We start from the raw sequence: 13,626 nt of genomic DNA, 5'->3' as shown, positions 1-13,626 counted from the left end.
CCTGCTGGTAACGGGAGGCAAAAGGAAGAGGTGGAGCAGAACACGACCCATTGAGCCAAGTTGTGGGTGACATCCCCCAGAATAATTATTCACAAAGTGGGTCTAATACATTCCCTCAAAACTATTGACAGGAGGAAATCATAAGGGACCACAGAGACTAAGATGTGCCAGCTGTCCTGGCAATGATCTACAGTGGTACCCCGGGTTACAGATGCTTTAGGTTACAGACTCTGCTAACCCAGAAATAGTACCTCGGGTTAAGAACTTTGCTTCAGGATGAGAACAGAAATTGGGCGGCAGCGACATGGCGGCAGTGGGAGGCCCCATTGGCTAAAGTGGTACCTCAGGTTAAGAACAGTTTCAGGTTAAGAATGGACCTCCAGAACAAATTAAGTTCTTAACCCGAGGTACCACTGTATATGTATAACTTCTCTAAACTAGATCAACATTTTAAAGTAACCAAAGGGGTTTTGAGGAACTTTATTTTTCAAAGGAAATAAAAAAATACTTTACAGTCATTTCCAAGGTCAGGCTTCTCAAACCAGTTGTTTCCTGGCAGTACTTTCCTTTTTGTTCCTGAGGAAAGAATAGCGGGCCTTCACAAACTGAAACAATTATATGACAAAAACAAATACAGCAAAATGAGCTTCTGCATGAGTTTCCCAAGCACAGGTTTGAAGGACGCTTCCAGATGCTCTGTTTTGAAGACAGTTCATTTTATGAAAGGGGACTTTTTTCACACTCTAGGGGTCATATTCAGTTTCTCAAGGACCATTCCATTTGGAGAAGAGAATAAGCAAAGGGAATACTGTATACAGTTTGCATTGTAATACTCTGTTTTATTTACAAAAGTATAAAGCGAATTAGGTGTTGGGGGGTGCAGCAGAAAGTACCGGCAGGATGAGCCAGGGTCAGCTCCACTGTTAAGTAGAGTGAGATGGTGGCCTCAGACCTTACATGGTGGGGAGGTGCTGGAGAGAACAGAGCTGTGTGTGTCATGTGACCTGCAGTGTGCTCCGTAGGCCAGTGTCCTTCAACCTTGGGTCCCCAGGTGTTGTGGGAACTACAACTCCCATCACCCTCCGTTAGTTTATCCAATAGTCAGGGGTCATGGGAGTTATAGCCCCACAACATCTGGAGATCCATAGTTGAAGAATACTGTCCTAAGCTAGCCTGCTGCTCTCAGCTACAGCGGGGGAGCAGACCGTCCCTTTGTCAGTCTTGAAGTAAGTTTTAGCTACCAGTCTGGCCACTTTCCAGGATATAGAATGAGATGTGGTTCACCATATTTGCCTCAGATAGCAAAATATATTCAGCCAGCCCCTGGTGCTGGTCTGTAAGCATTATCTGTTCTGGTCACCAGCACATCAGTGAAAGCCCAGAGAAAGATAACATGAGTAACTCCGCTTGTGGCCTGTTTTGTTTTGTTTTTCAGATAGGCCAGCCAGAGAGGCTGCAGAAGGAAAAACACATAATCCACCTTTGAACACCTTGCAATAGCAAGCTGCATACCCCCCCCCCTGAAATTCTCAAGGAATCCTCATCTTCCCTGAGAAAGAGACAGAAAAACTGAAAAATAATCTTTCACAGAGAAATAAAACTTCTGAGAAACTGAGAACAGATTTCAGCAAAGAGCTAATTTTGTCTCCACATTATCGTCATTGGGCAAGTGTAGGAACACAGCTACATGGAGAGATCTATCCTCAGCAACCATTTTCACAATCACTACAATCACAGAAATTGCCTTCTCGTAAGTAGTAGCAACATCCATTCATGATTTAACTTACTATGTTCCTTTGCCTTCACCTTCTGATAATTTAGGTCTTTTCTTACTGTTTGATGACTTGGACAGCAGTAAGTTTCCTGACAAGGTAAAATGCCACAAAAATTCACTTCAGGAATGACGCCAGTAGGTTTGGGGCTTGAAGACAGTGTGCTGTATCTGGTCACTACAGTAGAAGAAATCCATGAGTGACACACATATCACCTTCACCAGTTTTAACATAGCGAAATTTGGGTGTGTCAATACATTCTAATTTTTCAGTTCAAACAGATTTGCTTCTTTTCAATAGTTAATTCATTCTACTTCTGCTCTCCACATTGAGTAGCAATGCACACCACGACAACGGGAAATTTTGACCCACATACCTGCCTTCAGAAATAGGCATGCCACTTATGTGAGGGTTCAGTTCTGGGGGGAATCTATGTTCAAAGACAATATCATGCAATGTCAGGAACTCCCAGAAGCCCCTGGGGGTTTATTGTTTCATTTGTTCAATGTTCAATATTTTTGTGGCTTTATATTGTAAGTGATGTGCCATCTTCCTTACCACCCTTGGGATGCTTCCAGAGCCCTCATACCTCCTTCCCAGAGGCTGGTAAGGAAGGAAAACCTGCTGGGATTGTGGAAAATAAATAAGTGGAAAATAAATAAATGGAAAATAAATAAAGGGAGAGCAGGGAATTGTTTCTCCCAATCTCCCTTTTTTTCCTGCCCACTGCATAAGGTTGCATATGTAAAGTGAGCATAAGTTGTGAGTCTAATGTATAGTGCTGCCCATATATTTCTAAGTGTACTTCTTCAGCCTTATAGCCTAGAAATATGGAGCAACGTCCAATGATGCCTGCTTGTTCGCACTGTAGAGTTCCATTTGCGCTTCCGGTTTCTCTTACTCACCCCCCAAGATCCCTGCAAACACACCCCAAACATCTGCTCCGAGGGCATCACCCAACTCCCTGGAGCAGACTTAGGAGGAATAGAAGGTTTTTCAGGACTGAAGAGAGGAGGATAAATCCTGTTGTATGAGTGGATGTCCACTCATGCTATGCCGGCTGTACCTCATGGGCTTTTTAAAAAAAACAGCACAATGAAGGTTATGGTTCTGAGGATGCAGAATTCTGTGTCACCTGCCAAATTCCATCAATGCAGGGTAAAGTTTTTAGATTTACTCTATTAACATTTTTTCAGCCTCAAATAACAGCTTAAAGCACAGTACCTGTCAAAGTGGTGGGTGGAGGGAGTGTTATCAGACTTGTTGAATTGCTGGGAAAGGTTGATAAAATCACATTAGCATATTAAAAAAACACCATGCAGATATTACTCTAACACAGCAGCAACAAGGGTATATAAGCATATTCAAGTATGCTTTGCTAGCACCAAGTGGGAAACAGGCACATACAAGTGGCTGCTCCCAAAAAGTGCAATTGCATCTCCATGGAGGCTTGCCAATCCTTTTCATTTAATGCTTATACGCTTTAAATAGGCTGCTATCTGCCCAACCCCAGAGCATTACAAAGAGGAAACAATGAAAGTTCAAATGAGCGACAAATCAGTTACTTGCCTGCTTGTAGAACTGGCCGTGACTGGGTCAGGAATGCTAAGGACATAAATGGTGGCTATCGACAGAACACTGTAACGAGACATTTATTCCATAGATTGACATCTATAATCATATACCAAAAAAAAAAAAAAAAAAGAGTACAGAAGAAGCAAAATCTTCTAAATATCTCCTCCCCATTGATGAAGTTCTCTTATGAGCCTCAGTTATCATTTATTTCACTAAACCAGTACTTAATATTAGAATCAAAGAAATGGAGTCTGATGGTGTTGATGATTATCACCACCACTTAAATGTGGATGTATGTGTGTGTGTTCTTCCCTACAACAAGAAACCATGTTTCATTATTATTTGTTTTACAAAAAGATTTTATGAATGAACAGATGAAGAAAACAACCAAGTGGTTGTATCCAGTGCTGCTGTTCTGCTTGCACAACAGACTTCCACTTGCACAATGGAACTTCCTCTCCTTTCCTCCTTGCAGCCTTCAAAATCCTGTCCAGAGAGTTGAGGGACCCTCCAGGACAAATCTGATAACACGTAGAGGGACAGAGAGGAAAAGTAAGTCCCATTGCACTAGTAGAACTTTGCTTGTGCAATGCTGAAATTACATCCCAACATCTCATTAATAATATGCTTTTCTTTACCAGACTGCCATAACTGCAACCAAGGCAATCACAGTTATCTGGAAGATCCTGGAGCTGGACCATGACTGATTTTTCTCTGGAGAACACATCTGAGGAAGAAGGAAGGAAGGAGCATGGGCTTAATCCATAATGCCTATGTGGAGCAGGCAGTGTGCATCATCAGAATATTTTTGTGCGAGTACAGCTCAGAGTCAACACTGAAAACTATTTAACTCCTGTTAAAGTTCCTATGGCACCTCTAGGCAGAAGATCCCACAAGCACTTCTCCCTGGGAATAAAAATTCTAGGGGTTGGACCCAGGCTTAAGAGTCAACCCACTGAAATCAATGGGTCACAAGTCTAATTTCAGTGGATTTCAGTGGAACTAAGTCTTGACCCAAGCTGGGGGGGCGGGGACGGGGATTGAATAACAAACCATATGCTGCCCTTTCCTTACATCCAAAATTAGCTGCCTGAGACAACCAATTGCTGAGTTGAGGTGTCTGCAAAAAAAATTGCTCTTTTTAAAAATTATTTGTCCTTCCCCCCACAGCGTGCAGTTTAGCTCACTTGCTTTAGCAACCTACAATGCATTCTTTCATACATCTGTTCAGAAGTAAGCTGCAGTTTGAAGGTTCCAGCCCCAGATTATATTGCCCTACCTAGAAGAGCCAGGATTGGCTCCCAGTACGTTTCCGAGCACAATTCAAAGTGTTGGTGCTGACCTTTAAAGCCCTAAACGGCCTCGGTCCAGTATACCTGAAGGAGCGTCTCCACCCCCATCGTTCTGCCCAGACGCTGAGGTCCAGCGCCGAGGGCCTTCTGGCGGTTCCCTCATTGCGAGAAGCAAAGCTACAGGGAACCAGGCAGAGGGCCTTCTCTGTAGTGGCGCCCGCCCTGTGGAACGCCCTCCCATCAGATGTCAAAGCGATAAATAACTACCTGACATTCAGAAGACATCTTAAGGCAGCCCTGTTCAGGGAAGTTTTTAACGTGTGATATTTTAGTGTATTTTTTGTTTCTATGGAAGCCGCCCAGAGTGGCTGGGGAGGCCCAGCCAGATGGGCAGGGTATAAATAATAAATTATTATTATTATTATTATTTGACCTTTTGCATGCAGAGCATGTAGCCTTTCCCCAACTTTCCCATGCTTGTTCCTACCTGGAAGCAAGGTGATTTCCATGTGTGCCCCCCCTTCCTTTTTAAGAGATTATAACCAATTCAACAGGTTTTCTGTTTAAATCGATAGTCTTTTTATCTACACATCGGAGAGTTATTCGCAATCTGTGTTCCTACTTTTACTCACCTTTATGGGAGCTGATTTTCTTGATGGTAAACGAGAAGTAGCTTGGCTAAAAATCCTGGAATACATATTTTTTTAAAAATGCTTTACTTTGTGAATTCATCGCAGGAAGTAATAAAAAAAGAACATTAGAAGGGAAAATCAGCAAGGAGGGGAATCCTGTTGTTAGCTTGCTCAGATGAATGCCATCAAAGTTTGTTTTTCATGTTGAAACATCGGTTAGAATGACAAACCCCAGTACACCTGAAGGAGCATCTCCACCCCCATCATTCTGCCCAGACACTGAGGTCCAGCTCTGAGGGCCTTCTGGAGGTTCCCTCATGGCGAGAAGTGAGGTTACAGGGAACCAGGCAGAGGGCCTTCTCAGTAGTGGCGCCTGCCCTGTGGAACACCCTCCCATCAGATGTCAAGGAAACAAACAACTATCTGACTTTTAGAAGACATCTGAAGGCAGCCCTGTTTAGGGAAGTTTTTAATATTTGATGTTTTATTCTGTTTTTAATTTTGTGTTGGGAGCCACCCAGAGTGGTTGGGGAAACCCAGCCAGATGGGTGGGGTATAAATAATAAATATTTATTATTATTATTATTATTATTATTATTATTATTATTATTATTATTATTTCTTCCATGGAAGCTGCAATGGACATTTGGAGTGCATTCCATTTGCATGAAAATAGTATGTGACTAGAAACAGTTTTGCCAAAACAATGGACTCTTCAGAAATCATGAGTATAAAAGGGCAAATCTGACCATGGCGATAGCTATGGGTGAGTACTAATCCCTGATGCACACTGCTGGAAAAGGGTAAGATGTTGCAGAGGTGTCCACTGGACTCCACCACTGATGATATGGCAGAGTACGCCTTACTTTTTTTTTTAAGTGCTCTGAAACAAGTTGCAGTCTAAAACAATAAAACACAAAAATGTTCCAGAAGTATCCAGAAATTGCCATCCTATGAGTTCAGCTCTACCTTTAGATATACAGGCTATGTGTAACATGTTAAGGAAGCTGGTGAATTTGGCTGTGCCCCCTGAGGAGAAATGCAGATACCTTCTTGCGTTCTTTTCACTGGATGTTGTTGACTTCAAGCTGTTTATCTGTTTCAGTCTGGCTAGTTTTTTATTCCACGCTTCCAACTCTTCTATCCGGACTTCAAGATTGTTTGTTAATTTGCAAAGCTGCTTCACTGCACCCACATTCTCCATGAAAATTTGGTCCTTGAAAGAAACACAGACAAAGAATCCCATCAATAAATAAGATGTGAAGAAAGGAATTACCTTAGCTGAGCATCCTAGATGCCTCCCTGAAGGTATTATTTCTGCTTTTTTAAACCACAAAACTCACTCCCCTTCCATTATATCGTGACTAATGATGTGCCAAAGTTTTCCCTAATCTTTTTTTTCCCCCCTCTGAAAATGTGACAGAAAAACGGAAGCTTCTTTTGCAGGGGAAGAAAACTTTTGAGAATTTGGAGAGCAGAGTTTGGCACAACACTGACCAAATCACAATTTGCTTTTAAGACTCTTGTCGATTTCAAAAGCTCTTCACCATGCACCAGACGAGATTGCTGTTCAGGAAACACAAGTCTAACCTTTACAATCCTTTGGATACTACCCTTGACATGTGATTTCTCAGTTCTACCCTAAAGAGAGTTCAAGTGCATGCAATACCAACACCTTTATTCAAAATAAAAAGACCACAAAAATCCCCCACAACCCCCAAACTGCTGGATCAGTTATGTATGTAAATAATAAAAATAATAAATTATGTGCCATCTGCACTCAATTGCCGGTGAGCACTTGTGCAGGAACGGCAGTGACTAACAAGAAGACATCATGCAGCACCACACTAAAACATTTGTTTTAAATTAGTGTTGTGCCTAAACACTAAATAGATCGTGACAGGCATTCGAGGTTTCTGAATGTTTTCCTCCACAAACTGTTTCCCATGGACAGATTCAGAATTCCCTGTCACACGGTACGTTCTGTGCAGATCAGATGGTGCAAGCAGACTCAGCTGAACCATTTATCTTGCAACTCCAACACAACTTCCCCAGGGAGAGAAAGACAGATGGAAGAAGAGAGTCCTCTTACGCTATTTCTGAAATGGGAGCTTGGGAAGTATTTGTTTATTTTTTTTGCTAAGCAGGATAACAGACACTGAATCAGCTAACACCAGGTCCTCTTTGTGGGCCTTCAAGGAGGTGTCCTTGTTTCTTATGTATGAACTGGTCAATTTATATAAACCTGAAAAAGAACTGAGGGAATACGGTTTGAATTTGAATGCATGAAGAAGTGGCCATGCGGCTACACTGCGGAACAAGTTCCCAACATGTTCCAGAGTGCACCAGAGTGAGATAGAAAGGAGGGGAGTGAGGGACTGGTAAATCTGCTATTTCTACTCTATGACACTTTCTCACGAATTCATCTGAAACTCCATTCTGTCCCATCTCCTTGTTGATCTGTTGTTTTTTAATGTGCTTATTGATTTTATTGCATTTATATCCCATCTCTCTTCCAAGGAGCTCAAGTTTGCATACAAGGTCCCCTTCTCCCCATTTTATCCCCACAACAACCCTGTGGGATAGGTTAGGCTGTGAGAGCATGACTGGAGCCCAAGGCCACACAGCAAACTTCATAAGTGGCCCAACACACTGCGCTACTATATCACGCTGGCTCTTCCAGACACATTTAAAGATGTAGTTGTTTCTCTGAAAGTAAGCACTTGAGAAATCTTTCAATACATCTCTTGAGCTGAGAACTGCCTTGGAATATTTAGGAAGTGCACCGAGTCATTGGCCTTCCAATCTATGCATTTGCCTGGCTAGGGTAAGGTCACTAAGCATAGGCACCTCTTCGGCTTTGCAACTGGAAACAGTGCGTGTCTCCTGGAGGTCCTCTCCACCATGAGAGCCTTCCATGGTACAAAGCCTGGACTGATGCCTCCATGACATCATGTATGGGTTGGTGTGAGTGGGGTTCTCCTCCACAGCTCACCTCATCTTCACAGTCCTTAAAGCCTTGTACAGTGGTACCTCGGGTTAAGTACTTAATTCGTTCCGGAGGTCCATACTTAACCTGAAACTCTTCTTAACCTGAAGCACCACTTTAGCTAATGGGGCCTCCTGCTGCTGCCGCGCCGCCGGAGCACGATTTCTGTTCTTAACCTGAAGCACTATTTCTGGGTTAGCGGAGTCTGTAACCTGAAGCGTATGTAACCCGAGGTACCACTGTACTTTCTATGTGTATACATTCTCAAAGTAGTCACTGGTAGGCTAATTTCTGGAGGAACGAGTTCAAAGCGCCTGTTCCTCCTAACCCCACAACAGCTGAAATGGGTTAAGGGGTAGCATACCAGGTACTTGGGATCAGCAGCAGCAGGTGTGTCTCTCTCTGGTGTGCTGTACACCGCAGTCCTAAGCACTTAGCACTTACTGTGCCCATGGAAGGTCCCTGGTCCAATCTTTGATGGTCATATCAGAATTCACAAAGACTGGATTTCTCAAGCTTCCCTAGAACCATTCTCAAGCTTCCCATAGAACCACACCATTGGCTCAAGCCACATCGTTCCTCTTCACAAATGCAACCACAGGAGTGTGAAAGCAGCTCACACATGACATAAGAATGCTCCCTCAGGATCCTGGCTTTCTTCCTAGATGTCTGCAGGGTTGTGATGCCTCGGCAAGCTGCCCTTTCATTCCCATTTTTCTTACTCATCACACAAACAAACATATTTCTGTACAGAGGTGCAGCCACTCCTATGGTTGAGGGCAGTTGTCTACGCAAGGCCTCCAGGATGCTATACTATTTATATCGCTGTATTGCGGCAAACTGCTTTCCCACACTATAACGTGCAAATTGAAAGCTGCCATTCAGCCTTTGAATAAAGCAGTTATTGTTCCATATGTTATAGTATAGGGAGATGGGAAAAGAAATCTGCACCTATGCTCTCTACCTTGTGCCCGGGAAGGATCTTCTATATTCTCTCTACCTTGGAAGTAAATTTCTGAGCTAATTTTACTCCTGCAAAAGAGGGCCCCTCGCTTGCTCTTATTTTAGGAATGCGAGGTCAGCTAGCCGCTAGCAAGAGATAGCCAGACCTGCAAAAGAGGCCCCTAGGAATGTAAGATAAGAAACACACAAAGAAGTTTCTCTCAATGTACTCTGTAAGACTGTAAGCCAGAAATAACCAGACCTGTAAGCCAGAGGCCTCTCGCTTTCTATTTTAGGAATACAAGATAGCACAGGAGACAATGCAGGGCGCTTAGGTAAAATAAGGAGGGGGCTGCTTAGAGGGCTAGCAAAATAGACTTATTGTTTTATATGTTGGCAGTCTGGAGGGAGGGAGTTTTCTCAAGGTATAAGAAACTCTGCAGAGGCGTATTTCGGGGCAGCCAGTCTCAGACGTGATTCTGCTGGCTGTCTCTCTGTGCACAAAGAATAAACTGCTTTCCTCCAAAGAAGAATCTTTCCTGGTGCTTACTTTTGCTCTCTCTCTGGATCTGGGGACGCGGGCTAACATTCCCTGGCATGGACTAGGCTCAGCCTACATCTTGGTTCCCTGACCGGGAATCTGCCCCACCTCAGAGGGCTGGGGAGAGCCAGGCTCGACCTCGGTGGACAGCTCGGATCGGCGATTGCAGGCTCCACGCGCACCCTGCCAATTTGTGGGGGGAGCCAGCCATACCGCTCCGGAGCAAGGACCCAGGTCGAGGGAGGAAAGAGGACGGCGCCGAGGGGACAGGTCCGCAGCGGAAAAGGTAAGCTCCACAGGGTATAGGTGGGAGCAAGCTCCACAAGGATAGGTGTGAGCAAAAAGAGAGCCTGATCAGCTCCGCCAGCAGGGTAGAAGAAGTGCCACTGGTTTTGGTGTGCCCAGAAAAAGCAGCAAAGGGTGCTGCTAGGGCCCCGGTCGAAGTCTAAGCGCTGCCGGTTATGGTTGGTTGTTGGTTTTGTGCCCAGAAAAAGCAGCAAAGGGTGCTGCTAGGGCCCCGGTCGAAGTCTAAGCGCTGCCGGTTATGGTTGGTTGTTGGTTTTGTGCCCAGAAGAAGCAGTAAAAAAGGTGCTCTTGGGCCCCGGTCGAAGTTGTGAAGCACTGCCGGTTGTGATTTTGGTTTTTGGGGAAAAAAAAAAAAAAAAGGGGTTGGGGGAGGTGCATGGGTTTTTCTGAATGTGCGTGTGGGGACACTCCAGTGAATGTTTTGAGTGTGTGAGACGTTGAAAGCAACGTCTGGCCTGTGACTGAGTGAAAAAAATAACGTTAGGAGGAGGGAGTGTCCCAGTATCCCAAGTGTCCAAGTGTTCCAGGGTCATGGAGAAAAAGCAGTAAAACAACTCCCATGACCCCCCTGCAATGCTTCCCTGAACAAATTGAAAAGATGCCACGAAGGGAGAAGATTGGGGATTTTAAAAACCTGATGAAAAAATAGACTCCAACACTTATGTGGAGTTCCTAACCGTCTCCCATGGCTTAAGAAAAGTAGAACTGTGATTACCTGTGCCATGCCAAACTGTGCCCAGTATGGCAGCAAGTACAAGTTAAAAAGCCAGCAGTTTTGCCAGTCCCAGAAGAGAAGTCCCAGAAGAAAAGGAGGAAGGAATAATTAGCCCCCCTCCACCCTATGCAGCAACTGCACCAGGGCTAAATGAGGTTTCCCCTACCCAACCCCCAAGAAAAGAGACTGAGGGAGAAAAGAAAGAGAAGAGGAAAGTGAGGAAGAAGGTGGTATAGAGAATGAAGAATTCAGAAGGTGAAGTGGACAAGTAGTCCAAAAGAGTGTTTCAGTATGTAGAACCATGTGGCTTCTTGAGTTCTAGAAGCAGCACAATGCAAGGATGTGAATTGGCAGACAGAAAGAAACAGAGCAGAAGGCTTTGAGAGCCGCATGGGACAGAAATGTTAAAAAAAAAAGAGAGAGAGACAATTAAACCCGAGGGATCAAAGAACCCTGGGATTACAATACTGACCATTGAGGAAATCTGCAAGATAAATGCCCTCAGGGCAGCGGACAATACTGATGTTGCAATTGAGGCAGCTAATAGTTGCAATTGAGGCAGCTAAAACTCCACTTTGATGGCCCCACTCCACTGAGTGTACGACCCCCTGGAGTCATCCGATGCCCAGGACCACAGACCTCCAAGCACCTTAAATCAGAATCCTTCTTTCGAAGAGGACCTGGCCAAAATAATTAGGGGTTTGTCTTCAAACAGCCAGAAAGCCAAAAATGCAATCTCAGAGCGAGCGAGGGTGTCCACGGGAGGGGCAGAGAACGCCTAGGGAAAAAGCCAGTGCGCCATCTGCAGGCAAGAGGGTCACTGGAAAATGGAATGCCCAAAGGCCCCACGCCCGACACACCCCACTCCCCACAGGGTGGGAACAGTAACCAAAGTTCCGATGCCTATGTACCCAGCCATGAGCCTCAGCATTACAGCCACAAGCCCAGCTCTGAACTCCAGAAAAATCAAGGCAGAGGGCAAGAACAGGGATCAGTGCAGGGATACCCCATGGCCTGAACCCCACCTCTCCAGTCCTGAGAGACGGAAAAAAAACTTACTAGGATAAACCAGGCCCAACAAACGCAGGTTCCCAGAAGCTGCCTGGCCCTGGTCCAACAATGGTTGCTCGGCACACAGAATGAGGTTTCTGAAAATGATTTGCTCAAAGACTGTTGCAGAAGCAAGTGAACTAACTGTTTCTCATTCATGCAAGTAACAGGACATCAGCCCCCCCCCCCTTTGTGCCAGGCGCTTGGAGGTAGCTTCAGAGCGTTATCTTGAAGGGGTACAGTTAGGGTTACCCCAGAAAGCCCTAAAAACTGTTTGTGAATCCCCCCCCCCGCCAGGCCTTGGCGTACGCATTTTTAAAACTGCATATTCCTCTAAGACAAAAAGCATGAGCTAAGCAGTCTTCTCTGTAACAAAAACGCTGTAACAAACCCAGAGCTGAGAACAGAAAAGCTTTTCGCTTCCCAGATCCAAATAACCTTGGTCCTGGTACATTGACTTGCAACATACTTCTGGGAACAGAGCCAGAGAACGAAAAGCAACATTTCTATGTAAGAACCTGTAAAGGGGGAGAGGAAAAAAGGGGTTTGAAAAAAAGGATAAAACCTGCTTGTAAAATGTTTTCGGTGCGGCCTGTCTTTTGTGAACTGAATCACACAGGTGCCTTCTGCCCCTTCGGATGGCAGAATAAAACGCTCTTTCTCTGGATTAACCCCTTGGTGTCGTTTGGCTCCTTTTGTCTCTGCTCGGGTGCAACAATTATTCCTACCCATGGATTAATAAGGCTACAATCTCTTGGCAGCTATTCCAAGAAGGACACTGCTGCATTCAGCCAGCTACCCTGTTGCCGGTAGGAGAAGGTGAGGAACAGATGCACGATCGCATTGAAGTGATGGATGAAGTATATTCCAGCAGACCTGACCTAAAAGATGAGGCAAACCCCCACTGGCCTTCATGGTTTGTAGATGGAAGCAGCTTTGTTGAGACTGGACAGCGGAAAGCAGGCTATGCAGTGGTAGCCCTGGAAGACCAGGTGATCGAAGCAAAGTCACTCCCACCTGGAACATCGGCCCAGTTGGCAGAGCTAACTGCGCTTACCAGAGCCCTGAGCCTGGCAAAGGGACAGAAGATAAACATTTATACAGATTCTAAGTATGCATTCCTGACTTTACATGCCCATGGAGCCTTATGGAAAGAAAGAGGTTTGCTTACCTCCAGAGGAAACCAGGTGGCCCACCCACAAGCCTTATTGAACCTTCTGGATGCTGTATGGGAGCCTGAGGCAGTGGCAGTTATCCATTGTTATGGACACAAGACTGGACCAGGGGAAGTGGCCAGAGGAAATCGATTGGCAGACAAAGTGGCCAAAGAAGCAGCCCGGGAACTGGCCCCCGCCTTGGTTATTGGAGCACTGGTCCCAGAAGAGATTTTAAGCACTACTGACAAGCCAGCTTATACGAAGCAGGAAAGGGACACTGCAGACGCTCAGGAGTTGACGTTGTCCAACGGAGGATGGTACCTTACCCCTGATGACAGGATATGGATTCCAGAGTCCCTTTCTTGGCAGGTTACTCAGAGATACCATGATTCAACCCACATAGGACCAGATGCTACAACCAAGCAGCTGAAAAAATGCTTCTATATAGCCCACCTTTACCAACTGGCAGCCCAGATCTCCAGGAAATGCCTGCTGTGTCAAAAAAAAAAAAAATAATAATCCCAGAGCCGGACCACTGGCTCCCCCAGGGATTCAGCACAGTGGAACTGCACCTATGGAAGATCTTGTCGTGGACTTTACTGAATTACCCCGTTGTGGACTGCACCGCTACCTGCTGGTGGCAGTGTGCACCTAC

At 45.1% G+C, this 13,626-nt stretch overlaps 1 protein-coding gene across 5 annotated transcripts in view; it reads right to left on the bottom strand.

The window, feature by feature from the left end:
* MYRFL (myelin regulatory factor like) overlaps positions 1 to 13,626 on the bottom strand; it is a 43,557-nt gene that overhangs the window by 4,466 nt on the left and 25,465 nt on the right. For 4 of the 5 annotated variants that reach the window (XM_077934715.1, XM_077934714.1, XM_028746862.2 and 1 more), the window contains 7 exons: positions 6,321 to 6,487; positions 5,272 to 5,326; positions 3,986 to 4,074; positions 3,342 to 3,410; positions 2,997 to 3,043; positions 1,788 to 1,949; positions 514 to 576 (listed from right to left, as the gene is read on the bottom strand). In XM_077934715.1, the coding sequence (XP_077790841.1) occupies positions 514 to 576; positions 1,788 to 1,949; positions 2,997 to 3,043; positions 3,342 to 3,410; positions 3,986 to 4,074; positions 5,272 to 5,326; positions 6,321 to 6,487 (652 nt within the window). The remainder of the gene's footprint in view (positions 1 to 513; positions 577 to 1,787; positions 1,950 to 2,996; positions 3,044 to 3,341; positions 3,411 to 3,985; positions 4,075 to 5,271; positions 5,327 to 6,320; positions 6,488 to 13,626) is intronic. The other variant, XR_013394350.1, reaches the window with a different exon arrangement.

The sequence above is a fragment of the Podarcis muralis genome, chromosome 10 (assembly GCF_964188315.1).
Source record: "Podarcis muralis chromosome 10, rPodMur119.hap1.1, whole genome shotgun sequence".
NCBI lineage: Eukaryota > Metazoa > Chordata > Lepidosauria > Squamata > Lacertidae > Podarcis > Podarcis muralis.
The sequence above is the reverse complement of the archived record's forward strand: the minus strand, read 5'-3'. Positions and strand labels throughout refer to the sequence as shown.